Below are 27,421 nucleotides of genomic sequence, written 5' to 3' on the forward strand. Positions count from 1 at the left end.
GAGGCACTTGCCGTGAACATAACTTCCATTGTATTGACCCTTACAACATAATAAAAACGGTACCATTGAATATGTGGAAGCGATGGATACAGAATATCGACTTCCATGTCAACATCAGGCTTGGGCTACGAAGCTCTAGTCCAACACAAATGTAAGAACTCTCATATTAACTATCATCCTTGCGTACCGTTTGTAAATAAATGGAACCAACCTTTTAATTGGTTTTCCCATGCTTACATCAGTTAAACCGATACTAGGCCTAGTTTTATTTTCTGGTCTTGCATGGGTGAGTGTGTATGGATGTACGCCGCTTCCAACAATATCACGGCCGGGAACACCAGAAATAGGCTTCACACACCAATGTGGGGAATCGACCCCGGGTCATAAGTTTGACGAGCAGACGCTTTTAAAACATTCGGCTACCCCATCGTCCGTCTTCTTACGTGAGCAAGATTCTACTACAGTGCATCATGACGCATGTTTGGATAAGATGGGTATATTTTTGTTTGTTTGTTGTTTAACATCACACGTAGCAATAACCAGGGTACATGTGACGACTGTCTGGAAATATAATCAAGTCTTGACCAGACAATCCAGAGATCGATATTATAAGCAACAACCACGCATACACATCACCGCAAAATCTGTACAGGACCCGTTTGGGCATCAATACAGCATATTGCATACCGACTGTTGGAGACATGTGGTCAGGCTCGAGTATATTGATGTTCGTCGTTGTAGATGCTTGATGGGCATGTAGAAATTGGAAGATAACATAACAAGGTATGGTATGAATTTTCAACTTCTTTATTATTTACAACACGGCGTTTCTGGGCTGCTTCTTGCCCCTTCATGGGGTGAATGATGAAGGGGTATCAGGTCGTTGTATCTTGATCCATGCTCATAATGACAGTCCCTGGATTGACTAACACATACTCGAATATTTCCACACAGCTGTAATATAACGATTATGTTACGAATATTACTGTGTGTGACATAAAAAGGCAACAACAATAGTAGCAGCAACAACAACAATAGCAACAACAACAGTAGCAACAACAAGTACAACCTAAACGAGCACCCCATATATCCTAAATAGGGCCTCCACCGTTTTCCCCGGAAAATGTCAAGGGACGTAACTCTGCCCTAGTGTGATTGATTCAAAATGGTTGCCCACGTAGACACGATACATGGTCATGGCCACGGACCGGCATTGCACAGTAATACGGTAGGTTTGAGAGCGCTGATACACTCCATGATGAGGCGTATTTGAACTAGTGATACCCTTTATATGTTTAATTACGGGGGAGATGGTTTATGCAACTTGGTTTGGGATCATATATCAGGCAATGTGCTCCAAATTTCGTAATTGGGCTACCATTTCTGTCACTTTCACTTGTCATGAACTGCGTCTTTGCCATGTTCTGCTCATGTTGTATTATATATGGATAGTTTTGCACGTTGTGTATATGAAAATGTGTGAATAAATTGTCAGTGTATCCATTGAACTGAATGAGGTGTTATCAAAAGTTTGTTTATGGCATAATGAAACCACATAATAGGCTTATCACATGATAATGTTCGATCATAGACCTAGTTCCATGGTGCAAAATGGCGCAGCATAAGTTCATAATTCATCACCCGAAATCATCACCCTTGCCTCCACTAGCATCTAATAGCATATGGTGAAACATATTTATAGCCTAGTGTAACATTATAGGTTTTATCATGCTCCAAATGAGGATGATATTAGTGACAGTCACAGGTTACCTCCCCCATAATTCCCTGTAGGAGTTGGTTGTAAAACACTTTAGGTGATTAACATATGTCTTATTTGCATACATATATCACCTGCATAAATGAATTCTAATCAGCTCTGATCATGCAGATGTCATTCTCTGTTATGAATATGGTTCCGCTGTTGGGATTCTTGGTTACAATAGGCCCCAGCAACCTGTGATGGTTGTACGAAGCAATGAAATCGGGTGGCCATACTCAGCTCTGACATTTGGGTAATAGTGTGTCATGTCCCAACATGGTTTGTTGTCCACATTATCAATCACTGGATAATCTGACACAAACTCATTTAGTTACAGACCACAATTGTGTAACTGGAATATTGCTGAGTGCAGGCTCAAGCCATGTAAACAGTTAGACAACAACTAAACAAGAACAGAATTTGTTCAGAGGAATTTTCATTATCAGAACTTTAAAATATATGCATTTTAGAACTGGATATGCATGTTAACTGTGCTAATGATATAAAATGTTAAATGTTATCTATGGTGTGGGTTTTGACTTCCTTTGATTTTCCATATACCTTAAATAGTTGCATATTTATATTGCTTTGTTTATGTGTTTAAAACTTTTAATCATATCTTTGAAGGGCATTTAGAAGTGGAATGCATAAGAAAAGAAAATTTATGGAACTTCTCTAATGTGAATAACACAACATTTTGCAAGTATACACTCCAACACGTCATGTTATTCACAATAAAGATGTTAACATCCATAAATCTTGCTTTTCTTTGTTTTAATAATTTTTTCAGTCTTAAATTTATCTGTTTTTGACACATTTAAACTGAAAGCAATTTACTACAAACATGAAACATGTTAATTATTTTTTAAATAACACTGCCAGTGTGTTTTCGCCTTCATTTTAGTTTATCTTCCTGCAAATCAGAACTTAAACACGGAGACAGTAAACATAACAAACAGTAGGATTCTACCATTACATTGAAGGTCTAACGTGATTGGTTAATTCTACTTAATTACGCTAAATCACTGTACAGAATATGTTTGCATGAAACAAAATGTGTTTTAAGGATGGCATGATAGAATAAAGGTTTTAAATGTAACATTTAGCTATGTTTAATCAGCAATAAATAACCTCACAGTATAAATCAGAACAAATTTTCCTCTTAAGGGACTAGTGACATTCCCTTACAGCACTACACTTTTATCATAAGGTGATGTTAAGTCTGTACCATATCTTTGTTTGAAGCTGTATGGAATATTTAATCTATCGGTACCATGTCTATGCATTGAGTAAATGATTGTCTACCAGGAATTGTCTAAATGTTAATTTTCTCATACTGGCAGACATTACATTCATATTTTCAAACTAAGAGCTGTTATAATTATATAGGTGTAAAAACCTGTTATAATTATTTTAACTGTAATGCCTTTAATTACTAAGATGAATATAAAGGTGTAAAAACTGGTTATAATTATTTTACCTGTAATGCCTTTAATTACTAAAATGAATATATAGGTGTAACACCTGGTTTAAGTATATGACATTATACACATCCTAGCTGCAAAGGTGTCCTAATGATTAACTAACACGTCAATAACATAAACACCAGCTGTGATCTGATCGATGCTATTTTGACAATAGCTCACTGTCACATTCCTTTGTTTATGTCTATTGATTCCTCTGAACTTGACTTTTGAAAATCATGACACTTCAGTTAGAGCTGTAGATGGACCAGCAGATTTATATGCCATTGGAATTAGAATTGTAGCATGTTTATACACACTATGTTTTGTAAATATACACCTTAAACTGGTATCAGGAAAGCATGTTGTTTTATTGAAAAAAAATTCTATACAAAATTGAACAGTACACTATGATCATATTGTGTTATTAGTTTCAAGATAATCGTAGTATTTTGTAACAGACTGGTTTAATGTATTTAACTGTAGATATAGTAATTCATAGATTTTATCGAAGTATATTTATTTTAATCAACAACCTCTCAGTTTTGTCCTTTCTTGCAATTTCTTCTTCCGTCAGAAAACCCTGACATTGCCTGAGAAGCATGACTATAAAAACAAACCTAGCAACCTGTGGGTTTCTCTGTTAGTTCCTCATTGCCTCATGCTTGTCCTGGGGCGGTGGGGTAGCCTAGTGGTCAAAGCGTTGACTCGTCACCCCGAAGACCCGGGTTCAATTCCCCACATGGGCATAATGTGTGAAACCCATTTCTGGTGTCCCCCGCCGTGATATTGCTGGAATATTGCTAGAAGCGGCATAAAACTAAACTCAGTCAGTCGGTCATACTTGTCACCGGAGCAATAGTGGGATCAGTTCAGATTCCATGTTCATGATATCAACCCCTGGCCCAGGTTTAGTTATTCACAAACAACAGGGGGCAGTGGGGTAAACCAGTGATTAAGGTGTTCACTCGTCATGCCGTGTCAACCAGTATCAGGTTTAAATTCATTAAACATCAATGAAACACCATTTCTTTTAAATTAGATATCTCCCCCACTACAGTCATACAAAGATCTAAGGACATACCATTACAGGTCTCATCAGAAGGCGTTAAAATATGGTACTTGTTGGTCCCTGCCTGGCGCTCGGCATTAATGGGTACAACAAGGACTGGTCGGCTTGGAGTCAGTATAATGTGTCTGAGTGGGGTATTCATGCTTTACTGCGGCATGGTATCTCAGTGGGCTAGCACTATAAAACCAGCTTCAGTCTGGGCTAGTACAAACAGCCGCCCCTACACATACACGCATGCGTCGTCATATGAGCGAAATATTCTCCAGCGCGACGTTAAACCCAATTTCAATTCACCTCATCAGAAGGACCTTTCATGCTACAAATCAGAATGTCAGGTATATTGCGAAAATGAATGAACGAAACCCATGTTGACCATACAACAGAATGCACGATCTGCCTGCCATCTTATAGAATCATGCCTGTCAGAATTAGGTTCTAATGTTGATATATTCACCTGTAACTATGTATCATGCGATTCTAACCACTACAGGTGAGTTTGTACTAACTGCAGCACTATCTGCCTGCCATCTCATACTAGAATAATGCCTGTCAGAATTTGATTCTAATGTTGATATATTCACCTGTAACCATGTAACATGTAATTCTAACCACTACAGGTGATCTTGTACTAACTGCAGCATGATCTGCCTGCCATCTTATACTAGAATCATGCCTGTCAAAATTAGGTTCTAATGTTGATATATTCACCTGTAACCATGTAACATGCGATTCTAACCACTACAGGTGAGCTACTAACTGCAGCATGATCTGCCTGTCATCTCATAGAATCATGCCTGTCAAAATTAGGTTCTAATGTTGGTATATTCACCTGTAACCATGTAACATGCGATTCTAACCACTACAGGTGAGCTTGTACTAACTGCAGCACTATCTGCCTGTCATCTCATAGAATCATGCCTGTCAAAATTAGGTTCTAATGTTGATATATTCACCTGTAACCATGTAACATGCGATTCTAACCACTACAGGTGAGCTTGTACTAACTGCAGCACAATCTGCCTGCCATCTCATAGAATCATGCCTGTCAAAATTAGGTTCTAATGTTGGTATATTCACCTGTAACCATGTAACATGCGGTTCTAACCACTACAGGTGAGCTTATACTAACTGCAGCACGATCTGCCTGTCGTCTCATAGAATCATGCCTGTCAGAATTAGGTTCCCGCGGTACCCTAGAGACCACTTCTCTGTAGAGGTATGTCAGGGTATCGTGTCCGTGCAGTAGTTAGACATCTGTCTGTGGCTTCAGCTTCCTGGTGTTTCTGGTTCTGTGGTTCTGTCCTGTCACCATGGGTAGGGGCTTCGTTCTACAACACAAGATGTTTTTGTTTCCTTCAGGCAAGGGAGCTAACTGATGAGAAAAGTCCAGCTCTGCCCCCTTGTCAATTACAGAATTATATTTTTGCTGGAGTAACAAGTCTATGTAATCAAAATCACGTTACAATCTGACATTTGGTTCATGAACTGCCCTGCAGTTTTGGGGCAATTGAATTAATTTTATTGTTCACTGGGCATTGACAGATATTTTCCAAATCTGTTCATGTTTTTAGTCAAGGTGCTTAAGTAAGCTGATTTAGATTTGGGTCTTGGTTATTTATAAGATTGTATTGACCAGGCACCAACGGCCACCATTTTCTTTTAAGCAAATTCTGTAGGAGGATATAGAAGGGGAAAAAAAACCTGTGACAGCACATCTATGAAATTCCTGTCTAGTTTGGCAATGGTGGAATCAGGACTTTATAGTCAGTTAATTTCCCTGCCTCGATAAGTTTGGGGATATCAGGTTTACTGTTTGGTTGTGGCCCTAAATGTTTTCATTCAGCAGGGATGCAACTTGGCACTTGCCGGCTTGTACATGTCAGCTTGGCTGGTATCATAGGGACAAGGTGAGGTGAGGTGAAATTGGGTTTAAAGTCGTGCTTGAGAATATTTCGCTCATATGACGACGTGCATGTGTGTGTATGTGTATGTGCGGCTGCTTGTACTAGCCAAGACTGAAGCTGGTTTTATAGTGTTAGCCCACTGAGATACCACGCCGCAGTGAAGCATGAATACCCCACTCAGACACATTATACTGACTCCGAGCCGACCAGTCCTTGCTGTACCCATTAATGCCGAACGCCAGGCAGGGACTAACAAGTACCATATTTTAACGTCTTTTGGTATGACGCGGTCGGGGGATTGAACCCGCGACCTTCCGCTCTCCGGGCGGACGCTCTAACCACTACACCACGGAGGCGGTTATCATAGGGACAAGTAGAACATCAGGTTTAATGTGGGGTGTTATGGAGCTACCAGTGTTTGTCCTGTTATTGTTAAATGGTGCAGTTGCATCCCTAAGCATGGGCATAGATACAGAGAAAAGTAGTGCTTTAGATATTGTGTTTGAATTGCTTTGGACTTTCCAAGCAAAATATATACAAATATGGACAAAAATGAATATGTTTGAAAAAATGGGATTTTTGTCTTTTTGCCGAGTCTCATAACATGTTATGAGTCAAAGTGTCATAATGAAGGGTTGTGACCTTTTGACTTTTTATTTAATTGCGTTAGTTTGTTTCAACAATGTGTAATTTTACTTGATCAATTGTTTTAGAAGGAAAAAGGTTTTATTTCCACTACTGATCCTATCACTCGTTTGGGTGTACAAATCTGCAAATTATGGTAAGACTTTACCGCTCTAACATGTGTATTGATAATTGTCACTATTATTTTAGTCACATTCACAGACATGAGTATCTGATGTTTATTTGGACTTTTGGGGATAGAGAATCATTCCTGATTGCTGAAAGGGTTGACTGGTATGTTTTTGAGCCTCACATAAAAGGAATTGTATTATTGCAAAACCTTCTGTTTTAGACAATACATAATGATGTCATAGATGCTTATCCACCAAAACTTGAGCTAGTTATGCAAATTGTTTCACTGTGACAAATCAGTAAGAGAAGTATTGTTATGTGTCATTTGGAAAGTGGACAAAATGGAAGAACGTGCAGTAATTAAGTGCATGCTGAAAAAAGGCAAATAAGCATAATCTGCCCGAGAATATAAGAGTACAGCACTCAGGAAGAATGCCTGTTCCTATGGCAACACATAGAGGTGGCCAGTACAGCATTAGCATGGCATGGAGAGCCTTGAGACATCCAGGAAGGCCTGTCATGGCAACAAGACCTGAAATGATCCAGATAATGTATAATGGTGTAATTTCATCAAGACAATGCACCAGCACTCAAATCAGGCTTTGCTATGGCTACAGTCCACTAGCTTTGAACTCCTTCAGCCCTCACCATGTTCTCCTGATCTGTCTTCGTCAGACTTCGTTCTGTTCCCAAACATGAAGATAACTCCAGCCAGAAGCCATTTTGCCTCCATGTCCTTGGAGCTGCAGGAAACATTTTGGATGGCAAAGACAAGGACTTCTCCAAAATGTATTTTTATCTCTTCAGGTCAAGTCTTTCTATCGGGCTAAGAAGTTATCAGTCAACCGTTTGTGTACTGGTCATGGTGATGATTTTAAAGAATTATTTTCCTCAACCTGGTCCCACGTCTGTCGAATTTTAGTAAACGAAATTCTTTAAAGGCATTTACAAGTTGACGTAGTAATGCAAGACAAATCTTATGGATAACAACTTTTTGATTTATTTTTCACAACGTGTCTGGGCTGGTTCTTGCCCCTTCCTCAGGTGGATAATAATATACTGTATTGTTCACTATGATCATTATCCACCTGACGAAGGGACAAGAACTAGCCCAGATACGTTGTGAAAAATAAATCAAGAAGTTGTTATCCATAAGATTTGTCTTGTATTAAACTTAGTTGAGAACACGCTCATGCTGCTTGTCATTTTTCAGTTCAAGTCGGTCATGTGTACTTATAGTTATATTTGTTTTATCTAGTTTCAGGGCTTCATGCTCTCTATGAACTGCTACAATTAGATGAAGTTGTATTCACTTGGGGATACATTGGGGGACAATTTCGTGGATTGCTCAGCTGCCACGATTTCAGCTTACCCAATAACCAAATTGAAATGAAACATGTCTATTGTCCTTGTACTAAGAGAAAGTGCTATGTAAGACTATATTTCATATGCACTTTTAAGTGTTTAAAGGATTCAGTTGTTAACATTAGGGATACATGGTATTACTATTTTTCCTGTAAATATCAGTACAAAAAATTACAGTGAATATGTATCGTGGTACAATCGTCCAGAATTGGTTTTGCAGTGGGATCTCATCAGGAATTCTGTTAAAGGTCATGTATCACAATGGTTGAGAAATATGTAAAATCTCAAGATATAAAACCCAGATTTTAAGACAGTGCCAACTGATGGGTCAATTTTGTAAAATCGTTACAAAGTAGAAGTTGAAGTTGAAATATATTGCAATACATGTCACATCATGTATTTCAATTTGTTGTGATACAGAATTTCTGTCAGTACCCATTCCTAGTTAACATATGTAAGTTGTCTGGTAGAAATATGTAGATTTATTCTTGGTTCTTTCTTGATATTCCATTACAGAACCATGTGTCATATTCCTTGCTTTAGTAGCCTCGTCGCTTAGTCCATCGTATCTGTGTTTCACTGTAATCAGAGGCGGTGGGGTAGCCTAGTGGTTAAAGCGTTGGCTCATCACGCCGAAGACCCGGGTTCGAATCCCCACATGGGTACAATGTGTGAAGCCCATTTCTGGTGTCCCCCGCGTGATGTTGCTGGAATATTGCTAAAAGCGGCGTAAAACCAAACTCAGTCAGTCAGTGTAATCATGGTAATATTTAGTGAGACTTCTAACTACCACTTTGTGAGGCTGAAATGAATAAGGACTACATTTATCATAATTATGTCAAACCCACAATATGTATGAATCTGTCTGGGGAAAGACATTTATTGATTTCAGAGGATGCCAATTACATGTTGAAAATGCAAGGCATATAATGTGATACGATAGAGATCTAAACAGAATGTGCTGATTTTGCACTTTTTGAATCAGAAATTGAAGAAAATCAATATATATGTTCATTTAATATGTTTAGAAGGTCAACAGTTCCTTTCTCAAATGAAGGGATGATGTTGTACATTTTTTAAACAAAGAAAACTATGGAACAGGTTTCAGTAAAAAATTTGTAACAGATGGTTGGAAATTTATACATGGCCATGGTTACTTTGGAAACTGAAGACATTGATGATGCATCAGATCCATACGTACAAGGTTGCCATGGTAACAAAATGGGCATGTACTCATACACAGATTCTGCAGACATAATCGCTTGGACTAAGAGCGTCAATAGCAGGATTTGCAGACAAAAGGTCACAATGTTGAAGAATTGGAATTTGTACAGTTTGGTACCTCTCCAGTCTGCTACAATGATTTTTTTGTTGTCCCAAATCTATTTCTTGGACACTGTTAATTCGCTTTCATATGGGGTGTTCGATGGATCAAATCAATTTATGATGTTTTCTAGTTCAAATTGTTTTTTCTGTTGCAAATTTGTCTTTATTGATGTTCAAGTTAGAATATGGTCATTCAGATGTTTCAGCATTTATTTAATACCAGATCATTACCTTTTGTGCTAGAATTGGTAACAGATTTAACAATGTTGGTACAGCATTATATACTTTGTGTCAAGTTGAAGTGGGAGGAATTCTCAGAGAATGAGCAGATTGGGGTTTAATGCTGCTTCAAACAGTATTCTAGTTAGCATGAAGTGATGCCGATTTCTTGGGGCGGTTGGGTAGCCTAGTGGTCAAAGCGTTGGCTCGTCACGCCGAAGACCCGGGTTTGAATCCCCAAGTGGGTACAATGTGTGAAGCCCATTTCTGGTGTCCCCTCAAGGTGATTTTTGGTGTCCCCTAAATCAGTGAGCCGTGATGTTGCTGGAATATTGCTAAAAGCGGCGTAAAACCAAACTCAGTCAGTCAGTGATGCCGATTTCTGACATTTACCACTTTGGTGAAATCTTGAGAACATGTAAGGAGTTGACAAACCTAGAACCACAACTGGGATGATCCAGGATTCAAACCCATAATCTCAGGTTTCTGGATTGCAACAGGAATGCTACTCTGCACTGCAAATTGTGAGACCTTGTCAGGTGCAGATGTAGGGTGAAACAGCCTACATGGGCAACTTCCCACATTAGTTAGAACTATTACATCTGTGCCATTAGCTATTGATTAGTGCTGAGTCAACACATTCACAGAATTAGCATTGTGGTAATCAGATTGGGTAAACATGCAGTCTGGGTAAGGTGACCTTACAGGACACGACTACCTGTGACATTGTATGTAGGAAGCTTGTCGTTGCTAGAAGGTAGAAGGGAGAGGTAGTAGAAGTATGGAAGTCGCTAAGATGGCTGATGTGGTGGAGGTAGGTCGGCACCATTGAGAACGTTAAGATGGGCATTTTTGTGAAAGTGGTTGAGGATTTGGTGTGTTATGAAAGTTGCCAAGATGGGCATCATTGTGGAAGTGGATGAGTTGCTGGTGACATATAAAAGTTCCTGGGGAAGTAGGTTTGGTTAGGGTCATGGAGAACTTTCATAACAGCATTTTTGTGAAGTGAGTGCAGAATTGGTTTGTGATGGAGGACATTAAGATGGGTATCGTATATATATATAACAGAAGTAGGTGTGAGGAAGGCACACCATGTAGGTTTGTTTAGATAGTCTTTATGGTGGAGGGAGGTGTCGCATTGATGGAATTACTCAGATAGGTAGGTGGGAGCAGTTATATCATTGAGTCATGAAGATGAAGACATGGTAGATTTTGTTCCTGTGTTTTGGTGCCCTTCTCAGTAATATTCAAGCTATGTGAAGGTCTTGGAAGCAATTGATTCTAGTCCACACAGTCAAGTCATCATGGATACACCGTGGTAGTTGTTGTAAGCTATTCATTATACTTACTGTGTCATCTATTTGCTTGATACTGGTAGTAATGATGGGGCGGTGGGGTAGCCTAGTGGTTAAAGCGTCGGCTTGTCACGCCGAAGAACCGGGTTCGAATCCCCACATGGGTACAATGTGTGAAACCCATTTCTGGTGTCCCCCGCCGTGATGTTGCTGGAATATTGCTAAAAGCGGCGTAAAACCAAACTCAGTCAGTCAGTCAGTAGTTATGACAGCTTCAAGTTTGTTGTCATACATTAATACATGTGATAATGCAGAGAGAAATCTTAAGGGTTCATTCTAATGGCTTCAGCGAAACCAGTTTCTATGGTATGTGAAAACGAAGAAACAGTTGAAAGTAGCTGCTAGTTACAGATGAAAACTTCAAGTGTTCATACATGTAACACTGACTGTTTGTGTTGGGGATACACTACGTTCTACCCATCGACATGAATATGTAGGGTTGCTTTGGGGGTGTTGTCACAAAATTTTAACAGTAACTAGAGCAAAACCCTGCTGAGTAAGCATCCAGTTTACACCACAGTCAGAACGTTTATTGCATGACAGTGTGTGCAACATGTGCCATTATCACACAGCCGTCTGCTCCCTGCATGTCCTCAATGTATGGTGTACGCTGTATTCATCAGGGGTGGAAATAACTTTAAAATTGCTAGTGTACTCCGTCCGGTACAGTGGCACATGTAAAATCACTTGCCCTGATCATTTTTCCACTATACCGGCCGTTTTCTTGTTAATTTTTAAAATAAACAACATTATTAACATTGGAAAGTCAACTGGACACCGGTACAGCGTGATATACAAATTTGCTTGCCCGACAGAAAAAAACCCCACTAGACTCGGATGTCGGGCAATGAGTTATTTCCACCCCTGTTCATGCACAGAAGTGAGACTTGTTTCATGTCTATGTGCTATAAGCGACCTCCTTTCATTAAATATAGACACACCTGACGACTCGAGTGCAAATTGGTCCATTCAGATACAGACCATGATAGACATACCGACCAGTCCCTTAGCTCATCACTAGGGAGAATCCAGAGTTATTTTCTAAAAAAATTAAGTTCTTTTACATGAACCACAAATCTGAAATGAGCTGTAGACTAGTGTTGGGAATTGGTTAAAATCTCATAATTGATGATTGGTTCATTACAACCGATCAATTATCAAAAATAATTGGTTAGCGTCATTTATCAAATCTTCCTGACTGTGTTTGTTAATGCACAAGAAAATATAAAAAAATACATGTAGCTCTTTTGTGTTTTTTTTAGCAAAATGCACAAAATGCATTTGCAAATTTCACATCTTTAAAGGATGACAAGCATGTTAGGAACATAAATTTCCTGGAATCTTTAAGATAAATTCAATCATGTCTTGGAACAAGCTTGTAGTGCTTATGAAATGTTACAGACAAAACCAACCCTGTGAAATATATTGTTAAAGCAAACAAGTGGTCCAGAATAGTTTGTGTTCAATAGTGAGAAAACATGATCGATTGCTTGGTTGTTTAGTCATTGCGATCAGTCTTCGATTATTTCAATTAATCAGACCACTACTACTGTAGACCAGCTTGATTTGACCAATAGTGTCTACCCTGGCTTATGTATTGGTGCTTGATGAAGAACACAGTGTATATTATACCATGAATTAATGACAATGTACAGGGGGATGGACTAAATCATCTACCACATGATATTGACTGTCACTGAACATGCTGAATAATGCATGTCTCGCATGGTTCCTGTTTTATTTGCTATTAGCATAGAGAGTAGTATTCTACTTTGTGGGCTACCTTACTGGTCACAGCTTATCTAAGGTTGGTGTTGTTTGTTTGATGTAGTAGGCAATATTCAATCTCACTGAAATCAGATCTTAATGCTTGCTTCTGCTGAACAAAAATCTGAGGACATCCCATTATAGGTCTCATCATACAGCGCGAAACTCCTTTCGTAAGAATCATCTTTGTTAAACTTTTTGAAGTTGCATGATAAGAAAGCTCATTGTGTCACTTTCCACATGTGGTAAGCGAGATAGTTTATTCAGAAGAATGGTCGTTCTAATGTAATCTGGGATGGGATGTCCTTAGGCCTTTTTGAAATAACAGCAGGACCTAAGATCTGGTTTCTATATCTTTAATCCCAGATTAGGCATTATTTCACATGCCAAGAATGTGCAGTCGCAAACCTATCATATATATATATATATATTATTTAGGAGAGTATTAAGCTGATGATAATTATTCATGTAAAAATCCTGTGTATTAATCTTGTATCACCATGGTAATCAAATTCATGTGATTCATAAATTTGTCATGATTATACTAATTAGTGTTAATGCTGTTCCTTTTATCTGAAAGTGATACAAGCATGTCTATATGAATGTGACATTAACCAAATGCATAACGTATATTTTTCCTTATGTGTTTCAGACGATTGACATGTCAAAATTGTCAGAGAAAGAAAGATGGCGGTGAGTTGATGAATCTGTTTTAAGTACTTTATTAACCAGGTTAGAACCCAAGATAAGGTGTATCATTGTTATAATGACCAAAGCCCAAGAAAAAGTGGCTAATTCTTGTTAGCATGGCAAGATGCCCACAAGGAGATGTGTTATAAATGCTTAATATGACCATAAGCCCAAGAAAAAGTGTCTTATAACTATCCAACAGTATAAATACTTACAGTATCCAACACTTACAGTACGCACACTGACACAGTGCTGACTTAAATAACACAGCGGCCACAAGCTAATTTGCATATCACATGACCACGATGACCACACATTTCTCCGTTTTATGACAATACACACTTGTTGAGCAATCAGAGCAGACTTGCCTCATTGACAATTTTCATTAATTTTACACATTGTTTTTCATGATCATAAATTGCTACCATGGCAGCCACAATTGTAATGAAGGGTATGACAGGACAACTGTACAAAGTGATTGTATTACTAGTTTGATAAATGTTTCTTTATGCTAACATTTGTGACGTGACTTATGGGGTATTTTCCACAAGAAGCTCTGATCAGTGTATTGGAAACATTAACATCTCCGTCACACCCTTGATCTTCCAGACATACTAATTCAAGGCCTGTGTCAGCCAATCAATCACATGTCATGTGTTATCAGGTAGGGGATTATTGGGTAGGGAATATTCTGCAATATTCTCTGAGATTAACTCTGTTAAACATTGGATGGCAATACTAGAAGGTGAATACTATATATTACACAGTTAATAGGGCTGCGCAATATAACCGGTTTACCAGTATTTACCGGTTCAGACATGAAAACAATACGTATTGCGATAAGCTGATCGAAAACCGGTATTTTGACATGCATTCGGAAAACTTCGTAACACTCGGAAATCTTCGGATATTTCCGTTTTTTTTAATTGTTCTTTTCCCAGTTTCATTAGTGCCAAATGTTACTTACATTTTTACTTTGTCATGATTAAAAGTTTTTATGAAAGGTTAATCAATCATAGTGATTTTGTTGTGTTTTTGCTTTATAATCAAGCATTAACTCGATTATAAGTAGTTTTTGTTAAAAAAATAATCCTTGCAATATATTGCAATACATATCGCAATATATGCTTCCGCATCGCAATATATCGCAATATGAAAATTCTCTGCAATACCCACCGCTAACAGTTACGTCCAAGTTTGTCTTGACAAAATCCAGTAAGTAGATCAACCAATGCCTTAAAGTATGGTACCTTGAAAGTAATGGACAACCAACCAGCCATGCCATTTGTACTGAAGTGAAGGTAACCAGTAGAAATGTGCAATTGAAATATACATGAAGCCTACTCATACATCACAAGAAATATCATTACAAACACACTGTGATATTGGTAGGGTATAATACAGTTCAAAAAATTGTTTAAAACAACTCGTTCACTGATTAAAAGAAAGAATAAATAAATGTAAATAAAACATTAAGTCTGTACTATTTGGTTTGTTTGAGATTCCATGCAGCAGCCACAAGACGATGGATGCGGGGATGTGTGACGATGGATGCGGGGATGTGTGATGATGGATGCGGGGATGTGTGACGATGGATGCAGGGATGTGTGACAATGGATGCAGGGATGTGTGACGATGGATGCGGGGATGTGTGACGATGGATTCGGGGATGTGTGACGATGGATGCGGGGATGGATTCGGGGATGTTTGATGATGGATGCAGGGATGTGTGACGATGGATGCGGGGATGTGTGATGATGGATTCGGGGATGTGTGACGATGGATGCAGGGATGGATGGATGGGATGTTTGATGATGGATGTGGGATGTGTGGACGATGGATGCAGGGGATGTGACGATGGATTTGGGGATGTGTGAAGATGGATGCGAGGGATGGATGCTGTGACAATGGGATGCAGGGATGTTTGATGATGGATGCAGGGATGTGTGATGATGGATGCGGGATGTGTGTGACGATGGATTCGGGGATGTGTGTGACGATGGATGCAGGGATGTGTGACGATGGATTCGGGGATGTGTGAAGATGGATTCGAGGATTTGTGACGATGGATGCGGGGATGTGTGACGAACGATGGATGCAGGGATGTATGACGATGGATTCGGGGATGTGTGACGATGGATTCGGGGATGTGTGACGATGGATGCGGGGATGTGTGACGATGGATTCGGGGATGTGTGACGATGGATGCGGGGATGTTTGACATGTTTATATGTGTGTTACTGTTGCAGGATCGAACATCAGAGGCTCCATGAAAAGCACCGGGGCCATGAGACCATGCATGCAGAGATGGCGCTGATTCTCCTGGCGACACTGGTCGTGGCACAGATACTGCTGGTGCAGTGGAAAGCTAGGCATTTCAGGTCATACCAGGTAGTGCCTCCAGACACTTCAGATCATACTATATAATACTAGGGACTGTCCATAATTTATGGCTTGGTGATGATTCTAGGGGAGGGGAAGGATTTTACATAAAAATTACATAAATATATTAGAAAGCTGTGCTTATAATAAAAAAAAATTAATATACAGTCAGCTCTCGTTAATCCGACACTCATTAATCCGACAATCACGTTAATCCGACAAAAAATTAGGGAACCATTTAAAACAGTGATAATTACTCTCGTTAATCCGACATTCTCGCATTCCGACTCCGACACACCAATCTAGCAACCGATCATTGTAAATACATTGTAAAAACATTCGTTAATCCGACAATAATCAACACAGCCGGTCGGATGATCCGACCGTATACAAACATCACACATGAAAGGTGATTAGCGCGTGCCTTACTGGCTGCTAAACACCCACGTCAGTGAACATCACACTTGTTAATTAGGAACACAGGATAATTAATTGAGGCGATTTAATCAAGAAATAACAGTAGAGCGAGCTGTATAAAATGTTTACAACCGACATGAGTTTTCATCACAAGATGTCTGTCACGAAAGTACACCAGCTGCTAAAAGCCCCTTGTAGAAGTCACGCCATTGATCAAGAAAGAAATCTCCTTTTGAAGAAAGACAAACCCCAGACAGCACAACAAGAAGTCATCACTTTTGCTGAGCAGAAGTTTGATGTGAAGATTGGACGATCAACCGTATCTGACATCCTGAAGCAGTCTGCTTAGTGGTTGAGCGCCTCTACGACTGATTCCAATGCTTCAAGTTATCTGAGGCCAAAACATCGTTGAACACTTTGCAAACATTTCTGACACACCACTTAGACGTGTTTGATGTTAATGACCATCAAAGACTTTTTCAAGTTATAAATTATATATGTTATGATACACGCCTGATTGTACATTAGACGTCCACATGTTATTATGGAATTAGTTGTATGGAAACTGTAACATATTCAACATCCGGGTCATAATAGCAGCTGATATGCGGTAAAAACAAACGTGAGTTTTGTGCCAATGTGGTCATGAAATAGATCTGAAACTGTTCGCTTATGTGATTATATATGTATGTTATGCCATATTTTCACACAAATACATTAATCCGACATTTTCATTAATCCGACATTTTCGTTAATCCGACATATTTCTCTGCAACCACAAGTGTCGGATTAACGAGAGTTGACTGTATATATTTTTTTATTTTATTTTATTTATTTTTTTATTTGGGGGGTGGGTTTGTTTATTTTTCCTTATCCTGACTCATGCTTATTGCTTGTCTTCTTCTTCTTGCGAACATAGTGGAACACGTGTATCTCCCAATTGAAGTTCCCTTCAATAAAGAAATCACAAATTAGTACTCACCACGAGTTACCTCCCCTGCCCAAGCACGGGAACGAGGGCGCCACCTCAACCCATGTGCCTCACTCTCTCCTTCTTCGCCCAGTGAGCTGGTCGTGAGAGCACCTGTGTCTCCCGACACACTATATATCCTTTATTTATATTTAGTTTAGTACCTCTTATATTCATTTATAGAGGTGTTACTAGTATCCTTATTCAACTTGCATTGATTGTTAGTCGTGTTTCTGCTGTTTTATTCACGGTTCGCCGTGTTTGTTCAGCAGTTTATGTTAATGAGAATCTACACAGGTTGTAAACTACGTTATTCAGCTACCGATCCACATTTAAAATGCCCTAGTTGCATTACTCCATGTTCTATTGTTTCTAGTTGTAAATTATGTATTAATTTACCAATTTCTGCCTTTGATAAATATCTATGTTCCGTTTTGAGACGGAAGGCAGATAAATCTCGCAAACAATCTTCAGTCATGGCTAATAGATCGGAAGCTAATATACCCTGTCAACTGTTGACTGACGACCCGCCACCGGCTGGTGGCATGCCTGAGTTTCCCTCGGGGGATAAGCGTGGGACGCAGTCCGCTATGTCCAAGAAGCGACCTGCATCTCAAGATCTGCCGTCTTCTCAGTCTAAGACTAGCAAAGCGTCCATATCATCTCGTACGCTTCGTACACCCAGGTCTACAACTACGTCAAAAAGGGAAATCTACAAAATCTAATAATTTTGCCTCTGATATTTTACCAGTCACAGAATTAGCCTTATATGATGATGACATTCCGATTATCATTCCAGATGTTCGTCACAAGAAACATCCTGTATCTGCGACTGTCACCTCAGCACAGATTAGCACACAACTGGAGATGCCTACGCTGTCACCAGAAATTTTGACTGAGGGTCCCGTCACCTGCGCAGAGAGACAACCCTCATCATCAGCGCAGACCGCCTCAGACGACCTGGTCAACCAAATCATGAGGCTGATGGAAGACCGTTACGGTTTACAGAGGCCCCAGAGCCACGGGCCCCAGAGCCCAACCCATATTAAGTCATACAGGGCCCCAGTGCCGCCTTGGCTTCAGCGTAGGGCCCCAGAGCCACACAGGCAGCCTCGCGAAGGGCATCCCAGCCGGGCGAAGCTCTTTGCATAGGAAGTCTCAGGCCAACTCCGGCGAAGGAGCTAGAGCCTCACCTATTGCGCGAGAGGCTTCGGCGGAGAAAGCGCCGCCGCAGCACGCCCTTGTAATTCACAGAGGTCGATTCGCGAAGCAAGCTCATATGTCGATTCGACACTGACTCGAGACATTCGCGAAGGGCGAAGGCTAAGTGGTTCCATTTCTACCTCGCTTAGAAGAGCTTCGCGAAGCCCCAGCATTAGCGAAGCCCCAGCGTTCAGCGAAGCCCCAGTGTTCGAAGCCCACAGCGTTTATGGCCCTCACCGCTCGGCGGCTCCCCAGCCTTCGCGAAGGATGTCTTCTCCAAGGTCTCCGTACACTAGCCACTCGTCAGTCAGTTCTCCACAGTCCTCTCATAGATCTTCCTATAGATCTAGGACTCCGACATATGACCATACGTCAGAAGAGGAGGATGGTATCATTTTCTCAGATGCTGAGATAAGATATATCCCCGGCGTTCGCCGAAGAAGTCTCTTCCAAGGTCTCCATATACTAGCCACTCGTCATATATAGCCTCTCGTCAGTCCGTTCAAGACATCGCATGAGTTGTCTATCAACTGTATGCCATATCCCGTCTACAAGCCTACGTGAAGACAATTGCACAGGCTATTTACAACACAGAACGTCGCTGTATTAATTTATCAACAGATGAAGAGCCTAATTAAGGATCTTCAAGCCGACTACCTACATCAAGGGCATCAACGACGTTTCGTAGATCTTCACAGGAATCAACATTTCCGTATAGATTGCTAGGTATGCAATCCCGGACTACGATACGATTATCTACATGCGTGACCATTACGCAGATCTACAGACAATTCAATAACGAAATTGTACAGCAGCCTTGTTACAGCGAGTAAAACTCATAATCGTCAACAATTTCCTGAGAAGAAATATGTACAACAAGTTCAGCTTTAACAGTCTACAAGCTGACAACTTGCAAGTTTTATTGAACCTTATATAAGGAATTCGGAATTGTCTTCAAGACTGAAGTTATTTTCATGACAGCCTGGAAAATAACCTACCCAGCATTAATATTACAGAGCGAGGTATTTCGCGCCGGAGGTTTCCCGCGGTTACCATTAACCCTCGAAACACGTGGTCACTCGGGTAACTTCGGGAAGCTACGGTGAAGACCGACGATTGTTCTAATATCAACGACGGCACTATATTATACAAGGTTCCTTTTCCTGCTACACCGGTGACATCACAGCACGGGTACTCTACAGAATCAAAATGCCTTGTTCTGATTGGACCGAGATGGACAACGCCCTACGCAGAGGTCGATCATAGTTCACAGTTCAAGACATAGGTTGCAAGTGACAACAATATATCAGTGAACGAGCAAGCCTCCTTACAGTCCAGCTAATCTGAACCTTTATGATTGGGCTGCCTTCTTGAGGTTAGAGACCTCCCCTCTCAAGTAAGGACGAGGGCACGGCAGTCAGGCGATTTTTTACATAAAGTTCAACGATGGCAGTCACCCCTGGTTATGCACCTACATCGTCAAGGACTTCGCAGCGAATTTAACTCGACGGGATACAAATGGATCCAAATCCATAGCGTCTCAGACTACAGTTGAATTCATCATCAAGCTACTAACACAACTAGATGGTTAGTTAACATACTTAAGTTGGACCTAGAACCTTCGCAAGTTCTGCTATTCTAGGTTTTTGATTTGTAACGGCGCAGAATCGTATAATTGTACCGGAGGACCATGGATCAAGATCCAACAGTCATTCCACAAGCCTTACTATCTCTGCTACCACTACGACAGTGACAGAGCCTGTTGGGGTAACGACTTCAGCTCAAGATATGACAGGCAGAGGCAGACTACTATTACATCCGTTACAAGTCATCATCAATTCGCGATCTAGATCTAATCTCTACCGTTCAATTTACCGGTTCAGGTCAAACCTCATCTACTATGGTGGACCAAGAGATCGAATGTTTGAATAGGCGTCTCGTTAATAGAGCTGGAATCGATAACACTTCTCTACGTAGATGTGTCACTACAAGGTTGGGGAGCCCATCTTGCCAACAGGACGGCATCAGGGCTATGAGCAATCAAGAGCATATTACACATAAATCTGCTAGAGATGCAAGCAGTAATAAACGCTTAATGCACTGGAGCAACTTACTACAGTATACCCAGTGGATGATTCACACAGTCAATTCGACAGTGGCGTTTTATGTGAACAAACTAAGCTCAACCAGGTCCCCGAACCTATCGACTCTATGTTTTCAATTGTTCGATTAATCGACAATCTCAACATACATGTCAGAGCATATCACATTCCAGGAGCAAAGAATATGATAGCAGCGGCGCTCTCTCGGCCACACATACCATCGCCGACAGAATGAATGCTCCATACAGAGATATTCACTCAAATTATCAAGGAAATAGGAACTACACTAATAGACCTATTTGCCACTTTCGATTCAACAAACAACTGACAGCATTCGTAGACGCCAGTTCCAGACCCACTAGCTTTGGCAACAGAAGCACTAAGCATATCGTGGGAAGGACTCAACGCTGCACGCTGTTCCACCAGCAGTTAATCTCACAAGTTTACTCTAAATCAGTCAAACGCAGAGCCTCCATCTGAATTTGGTCGGTGCCTACTGACCAGCGAACGTGGTTTCCAACTCTTATTCAAGAAATCGGACAACCAATACTACATCTTACAGAGTGCCCGAATCTGTTAATACATCCGCACACCAAACAAGCGCACGGAAAGCCAGATATATTCCAACTTCACGTATGGATTGTATCAAGGCGTGTCTGAATAACAAGTTATTCAGCCAGAGCAGCAAAGCAGTCTAGCTTGCCCTGCGTAACTCAACTTGCAACCTTTACGATGACAAATGGCACAGTTTGTCAATTATGCTGCAAAGGAAGGATTTACAGCTAGATATGCTACTCATCCTCAAGTGGCTGACTACTTATGTTATCGACGTCAGACTAAGATTTTATAAGGCTCAACTTGTCCCCCTATCTTGCAGCAATAGCTCTGTCATAACTGAGAACGGGCGTCAAGTTAACCTAAACCCAGTTACTTCGCCTTTGCTACGAGCTTTTCGATTGGAGGATTAAACGCGAAGTTTCACGCTCCAACTTGGGATCTGAATATAGTGCTCAACACCTCACAAGTGAGGTTTATGATCACACTTTGATGATATACTTGGACCCCATAATACGATGTATCTATCACGATGGCCAGTAAGAGCACTGAAAATATATCTCCACCGATCCAAACAGGAGGGAAAAATTCAAGAGATTTATTTCCTCTATCAACAAGCTACGCAGACTGAAGTCTCACGTACTACTATCTCCTTTTGGATCAGAACTGTCATACTACGTGCCTACAAGACTGCAGGACCCGACCCTCCAAGAGCTTCTAATCCTCATGATATTAGAGAGCTAACATCTACAATTGCTCTACACAAGTGCTATTGAAATACCGTAATGGAGGGTTATTTCTGGAGATCCGATATGGTGTTTGCCAACCACTATCTGAGAGATATCACCACCGAGGGCGTCTCAGGTATCCACCAATTCGGTCCCATGGTCCGCGTGACAACAGTTGACAGTTCCTCGGAAGATAAGTCAATCTTACAGATTTCTACTTATCTTATAACAGTACTAAATAGCTACATGCTATATATATTTTGCTTAAGTTCTTTTATTATCTTAAGCTCAGTACTATGGTTATTATATCATACAATATATAAGCTAACAACTCTACGGAGTTTGTTATTATATATTTAGCTTAAGTTAATCATATCTTAAGCTCAGTACTATGGTTACATTATAAATGTATTAGCTAACAAACTCTACGGAGTTTTTGCTATTATATATGTAGCTTAAGTTTATTCATATCTTAAGCTCAGTACTATGTTATATCATATAAGTATATTAGCTAACAAACTCTAAAGAGTTTTTTGCTATTATATATTTAGCTTAAGTTTCATCATATCTTAAGCATTATGGTTACATTATAAAATGTAATAGCTAACAAACTCTATGGAGTTTTTTTGGCTATGTAGGTAGCTTAAGTTAATTATATCTTAAGCACAGTACTATACTCATATCATAAAATATATTAGCTAACAAACTCTCTCTAAGTTTTGCTATTATATATATAGCTTAAGTTTTATTCACATCTTAAAGCTTAGTACCTATGTTTACTTCATAAAAGTATATTAGCTAATAAACTCTAAGGAGTTTTGCTATTATATATTTAGCTTAAGTTTAATCATATCTTAAGCTCAGTACTATGTTTATATCATAAAAGTATTTTAGCTAACAAACTCTAAGGAGTTTATGCTATCATATTAACAAGCTTAAGTCTATTAGTCTTAAGCATTGTATTAATGTTATATATACTTTTATCATAATAAGTAAATTGTAATAACCTTTATATGGCAGCTGATAAGTTAGCAGCAGGAATTCATCAGTTCAGTGCCTTTATGAAGTTCCCATAGGGTTATTACAATCATCACAGTTCAAATCACTAATTATTAAAATCCAAAGTATTATATATTCCCACCTCCTTTCCATTCAGCCGGATTCAAGCAATACAGCATGAGTCAGGATAAGGAAAAATATGTAATTTTAGAGTAAAATTGATATTTTATACTTATCCTGACTCATGAGGTAAGCCCTCCCATCCTCCCCACATAACACTTTGGATTTCCCTGGAAATTCAAGTGTTGGGCTCAGTATATGAGGAGAGAGTGAGGCACATGGGTTGAGGTGGCGCCCTCGTTCCCGCGCTTGGGCAGGGGAGGTAACTCGTGGTGAGTACTAATTAGTGATTTCTTTATTGAAGGGAACTTCAATTGGGAGATACACGTGTTCCACTATTTTCGCAAGAAGAAGAAGACAAGCAATAAGCATGAGTCAGGATAAGTATAAAATATCAATTTTCCTCATTGACAAACAGGAGGTCGTACTAAGTAATACTACTAGACACATCAGGTGATACTGTGTAATACTACCAGATGCATCAGGTCATACTATGTTATACTACCAGACACATCAGATCATACTATGTTATACTACCAGACACATCAGGTCATACTATGTAATACTACCAGACACTTCAGGTCATACTATGTAATACTACCAGACACATCAAGTCCTACTATGTAATACTACCAGACACATCAGATCATACTATGTAATACTACCAGACACATCAGGTCATACTATGTAATACTACCAGACACATCAGGTCATACCATGTAATACTACCAGACACTTCAGGTCGTACCAATTAATACTCCCAGACTTTTTGTTTGACATTTTAGAAGTTGATGAATAATATGGAAGGGATGATACTTTATAGATGACAACTTCTTCAAAAGACAAACTTTCCATCAAAAGCATTTTTAGTTTTTTTTATGTCAGTATTTCACTGTTTGATTGCCCACAAACTTGATGATAATAAATGGGGCTGGCATTGATGTAGTTAATATTGCCAGTCCAGCATTAAGGGGGGCGGTGGGGTAGCCTAGTGGTTAAAGCGTTGGCTCGTCACGCCGAAGACCCGGGTTCGAAAACCAAACTCAGTCAGTCAGACAGTCCAGAATTAAGGTGGGTTGGTACCTCACATTCTGGCTGGCGTGTCTGACCAAGTAGTGTGGCCAATCAGATTGGCGAGTGGAAATCAAGGGCAGGTAATTTGAGATCAATTAATACTATCTGAATGGATCCAGGGGTCAGTGTGGGTTTACTGAAATGCTAGCTGTGGAGATACAGAGGATGTGTGTGTTTCTAATGGTGATGTCTTCCGCGATCCAGAGGGCGACCCTGGTGGGGATGTGGCTGATCCCCATCGTGTTCTGTCTCAAGTTCTGGTGGATGAGGTTTGTGTGTGTGTGGGCCGTCTTCTCCTGTATCACGGGATACATCGTCTTCAGGGCTTCCAGAAAACCGCTCTCAGGAGACACACCAAGGTCAGTGACAGTGAGATGAACAAAGCCAGTGTACAATGGACCCTTATTGAAATATGTTGGCTTGGAGACTGGTTAAGATGTCCAGACTAAACACTGCAAAATGTGAATCAATAAATGCATTCCTGTTCATTATTCAAATTAATGACACGCCCATATTCCAGGATTGCTGAAATATTGCTTAAAGCAGCGTAAAAACAAAACCACTCACTCACTCACTCCCATATTCCAGGTCAGAATTGGTCCACAGCAACCTATGCATGTGTTAAGAGGCAACAAATGATTTGGTTGCTCAAACATGATTGGTTGTTTGATTGCATGTTATTGTACCCCAAGTGTGGGTATCGCTGCTCATAATATGAGTCAGTAGGTTGTCGGACTGTCATGGCTGCTGTCATATGGATGGAACTATTATTTGAATAACCCTAATGATAAATTCATTTATACCTATGTCTCAAGGAAACAATAAATTTCTTTCTTTTTGTTCAAGATATCTCTCAAGGAAACAATAAAACAGCTCTGCTCTCATGCTTGTATGTTTCACCACTTCATTCTTCCCTTCTGTATCTAGATGTAACTTACCCGTGAAGATCGGGGTTAGAATTGATCTTCAGTAACCCATGCTTGTCGTAAGAGGCAACTAACGGGATCGGGAGGTCAGGCTCGCTGACTTGGTTGACACATGTCATCATATCCCAACTGCGTAGATCGATGCTCATGCTGTTGATCACTGGATTGTCTGGTCCAGACTTGATCATTTACAGACCGCTGGAATATTGCTTAGTGCGGTGTAAAACTAGACTCACTCACTCTTGATGTAACTGAAATACTGTTCAAACAGTGTTAAACATGACTAGTTCACTTACAACAGGCCTTGAAACCTTGTCTGACTTCTAGAAACCCTTCTGTTTCAGACTGGTGTACAAATGGTTCCTCTTCATCTTCAAGCTGAGCTATGCAGCAGGAGTTCTTGGTTACCTTGTTGTCATGTTGACCATATTTGGCATCAGCATGTTGTTCCTCGTCAAACCGCAGACTGGCATGGACTTTGGGCTCCTCACACTATTTTATGGATTGTATTTTGGGGTGGTATCCCGAGACTTTGCGGAAGTCTGTTCGGAGTTCATGGCAGCACACATAGGGGTAGGTTGTTATGGGCTGTATATCACATCCTTTTACCACAATAACTTTCACAAAAGAAAATATACATTAACTTGTACAAGAATTTAACAAAAGTCTAATTGTCAATTTTTGTATCATGTTCATAGTCATATAGAAGATGGTGGTTGATAGGGATAAAAGTATAAAGTAGATTATATCATTGACCGGATGGAGGAGTGAAAGTTTGTATTATGAATACAGAATTTGAGACCAAGTGTCTGTTTGCTTAGTGCTTCTAAACTAGGAAACCTTATATTTGACATAATGAATAGTCTGACCTATTCACTTACTAGATTGCTTGCAATTATGTCTAATTGTTGCTAACCCGTGAAGGTCCGGGTTAGAATGAACCTTCAGTAAACCATGCTTGTCGTAAGAGGCGACAAACGGGATTGGGTGGTCAGGCTCACTGACTTGGTTGACACATGTCATCAGTTCCCAATTGAGCAGATTGATGCTCGTGCTGTTGATCACTGGATTATCTGGTCCAGGCTCGATTATTTACAGACCGCAGCCATATAGCTGGAATATTGCTGAGTGCGGCATAAAACTAAACTCACTCACTCACTCTACTTGTTGCTCATAACATCAACCACTTTATTGTCTGCTCTTGACTTGATTGTTACCAGTCAACTGTCATACAGCCGGAATATTCCTAAGGCAGCATTAAACAAATAAACAAACAAATGCTCATGGGCTCCTTGATTCCATGGACTCGCTAAGTCTGTTGACACCCTAATGTCCATTCTCTTCCCACAGAGGTTACTCCTGTCATATCTTCCTACATAACCTCTGTTCTAATACGGCCATATTTCCCGGTCCTCGTAAAATCCCCTAGCGGCAAAAGATCACAACACGAATTATCTCCCTTCTTTCTATCCAATCAGAACACGTGTTACATCGACTTAGATTCAATTTGACTAACTCAAGCAAATGCGGGGCCACAAATATCCCCCATCTGCCGGGGAATTGTGTTGATGTTACACACAAGACGTTTAATGGCTAGCTTGTCCGTTGTCAACGAGGGCGATGGAGACGCCATTGATACGCCATTACATGACTGAGTTCTGTCTAGAAGAAACGTTTGCGCATCGCGCTCGGGAAGAGGTTCTAGTTTTCCCGAAGCATATGGAAATTACCGAGGCCTTGCGAATGATCACTTTTGAAACAACGTCGCTGATTGCACAACTAAATCGGCTTGTCTCCAATCACGAGCCTTGAACGCTGACACCAAGAAAGGGTCGTATTAGAACAGAGGTTATGTAGGAAGATACGACAGGAGTAACCTCTGTGGGAAGAGAATGCCTAATGTCATAAGTTTTAGAATTTGGGCCTTTGACTTCTTGATTCTTTTTCTGCCCAGCTATTTGTACACTCATATTTTAATGATCGTTACATGAAATGGTTTTGACCTTTTGGAAGGTAATTTTTAACTTGTCCTTCATCACACATAATGCAATGTCTTGTTGTTGAACCAAAATGTAGTCGCAACAGAAACCTTTCACTCAGAGAGCACACTTCTATATATTTATCACTGAAACACACCTAACACCAGACATCTCATGACCCATACTTGATTCACTCAGACAAAAGAGTGTTGGGTTGAGCTTGAGTCATGTGATACTGGTGGGTGGCATGGTCAGGCAGTTTGTTCATGGAAGTCTTCTCCTTTGGGAGG

General features: G+C 40.1%; 1 protein-coding gene across 2 annotated transcripts in view; it reads left to right on the forward strand.

Moving 5' to 3' along the window:
• Positions 1 to 1,159: 1,159 nt before the first annotated feature.
• LOC124267555 (RING finger protein 121-like) overlaps positions 1,160 to 27,421 on the forward strand; it is a 35,264-nt gene continuing 9,002 nt past the window's right edge. Inside the window, exons 1-6 of one of the 2 annotated variants that reach the window (XM_046702605.1) lie at positions 1,191 to 1,228; positions 5,408 to 5,510; positions 13,639 to 13,679; positions 15,926 to 16,067; positions 24,431 to 24,585; positions 25,497 to 25,725. In XM_046702605.1, coding sequence (XP_046558561.1) covers positions 5,457 to 5,510; positions 13,639 to 13,679; positions 15,926 to 16,067; positions 24,431 to 24,585; positions 25,497 to 25,725 — 621 coding nt within the window. In that variant the 5' untranslated portion in view covers positions 1,191 to 1,228; positions 5,408 to 5,456. Of the gene's footprint in view, positions 1,229 to 5,407; positions 5,511 to 13,638; positions 13,680 to 15,925; positions 16,068 to 24,430; positions 24,586 to 25,496; positions 25,726 to 27,421 lie in introns of both variants that reach the window. The other variant, XM_046702535.1, reaches the window with a different exon arrangement.

This window comes from Haliotis rubra, unplaced genomic scaffold (genome assembly GCF_003918875.1).
Source record: "Haliotis rubra isolate DU_JTF1 unplaced genomic scaffold, ASM391887v1 Scf1, whole genome shotgun sequence".
Classification (NCBI taxonomy): domain Eukaryota; kingdom Metazoa; phylum Mollusca; class Gastropoda; order Lepetellida; family Haliotidae; genus Haliotis; species Haliotis rubra.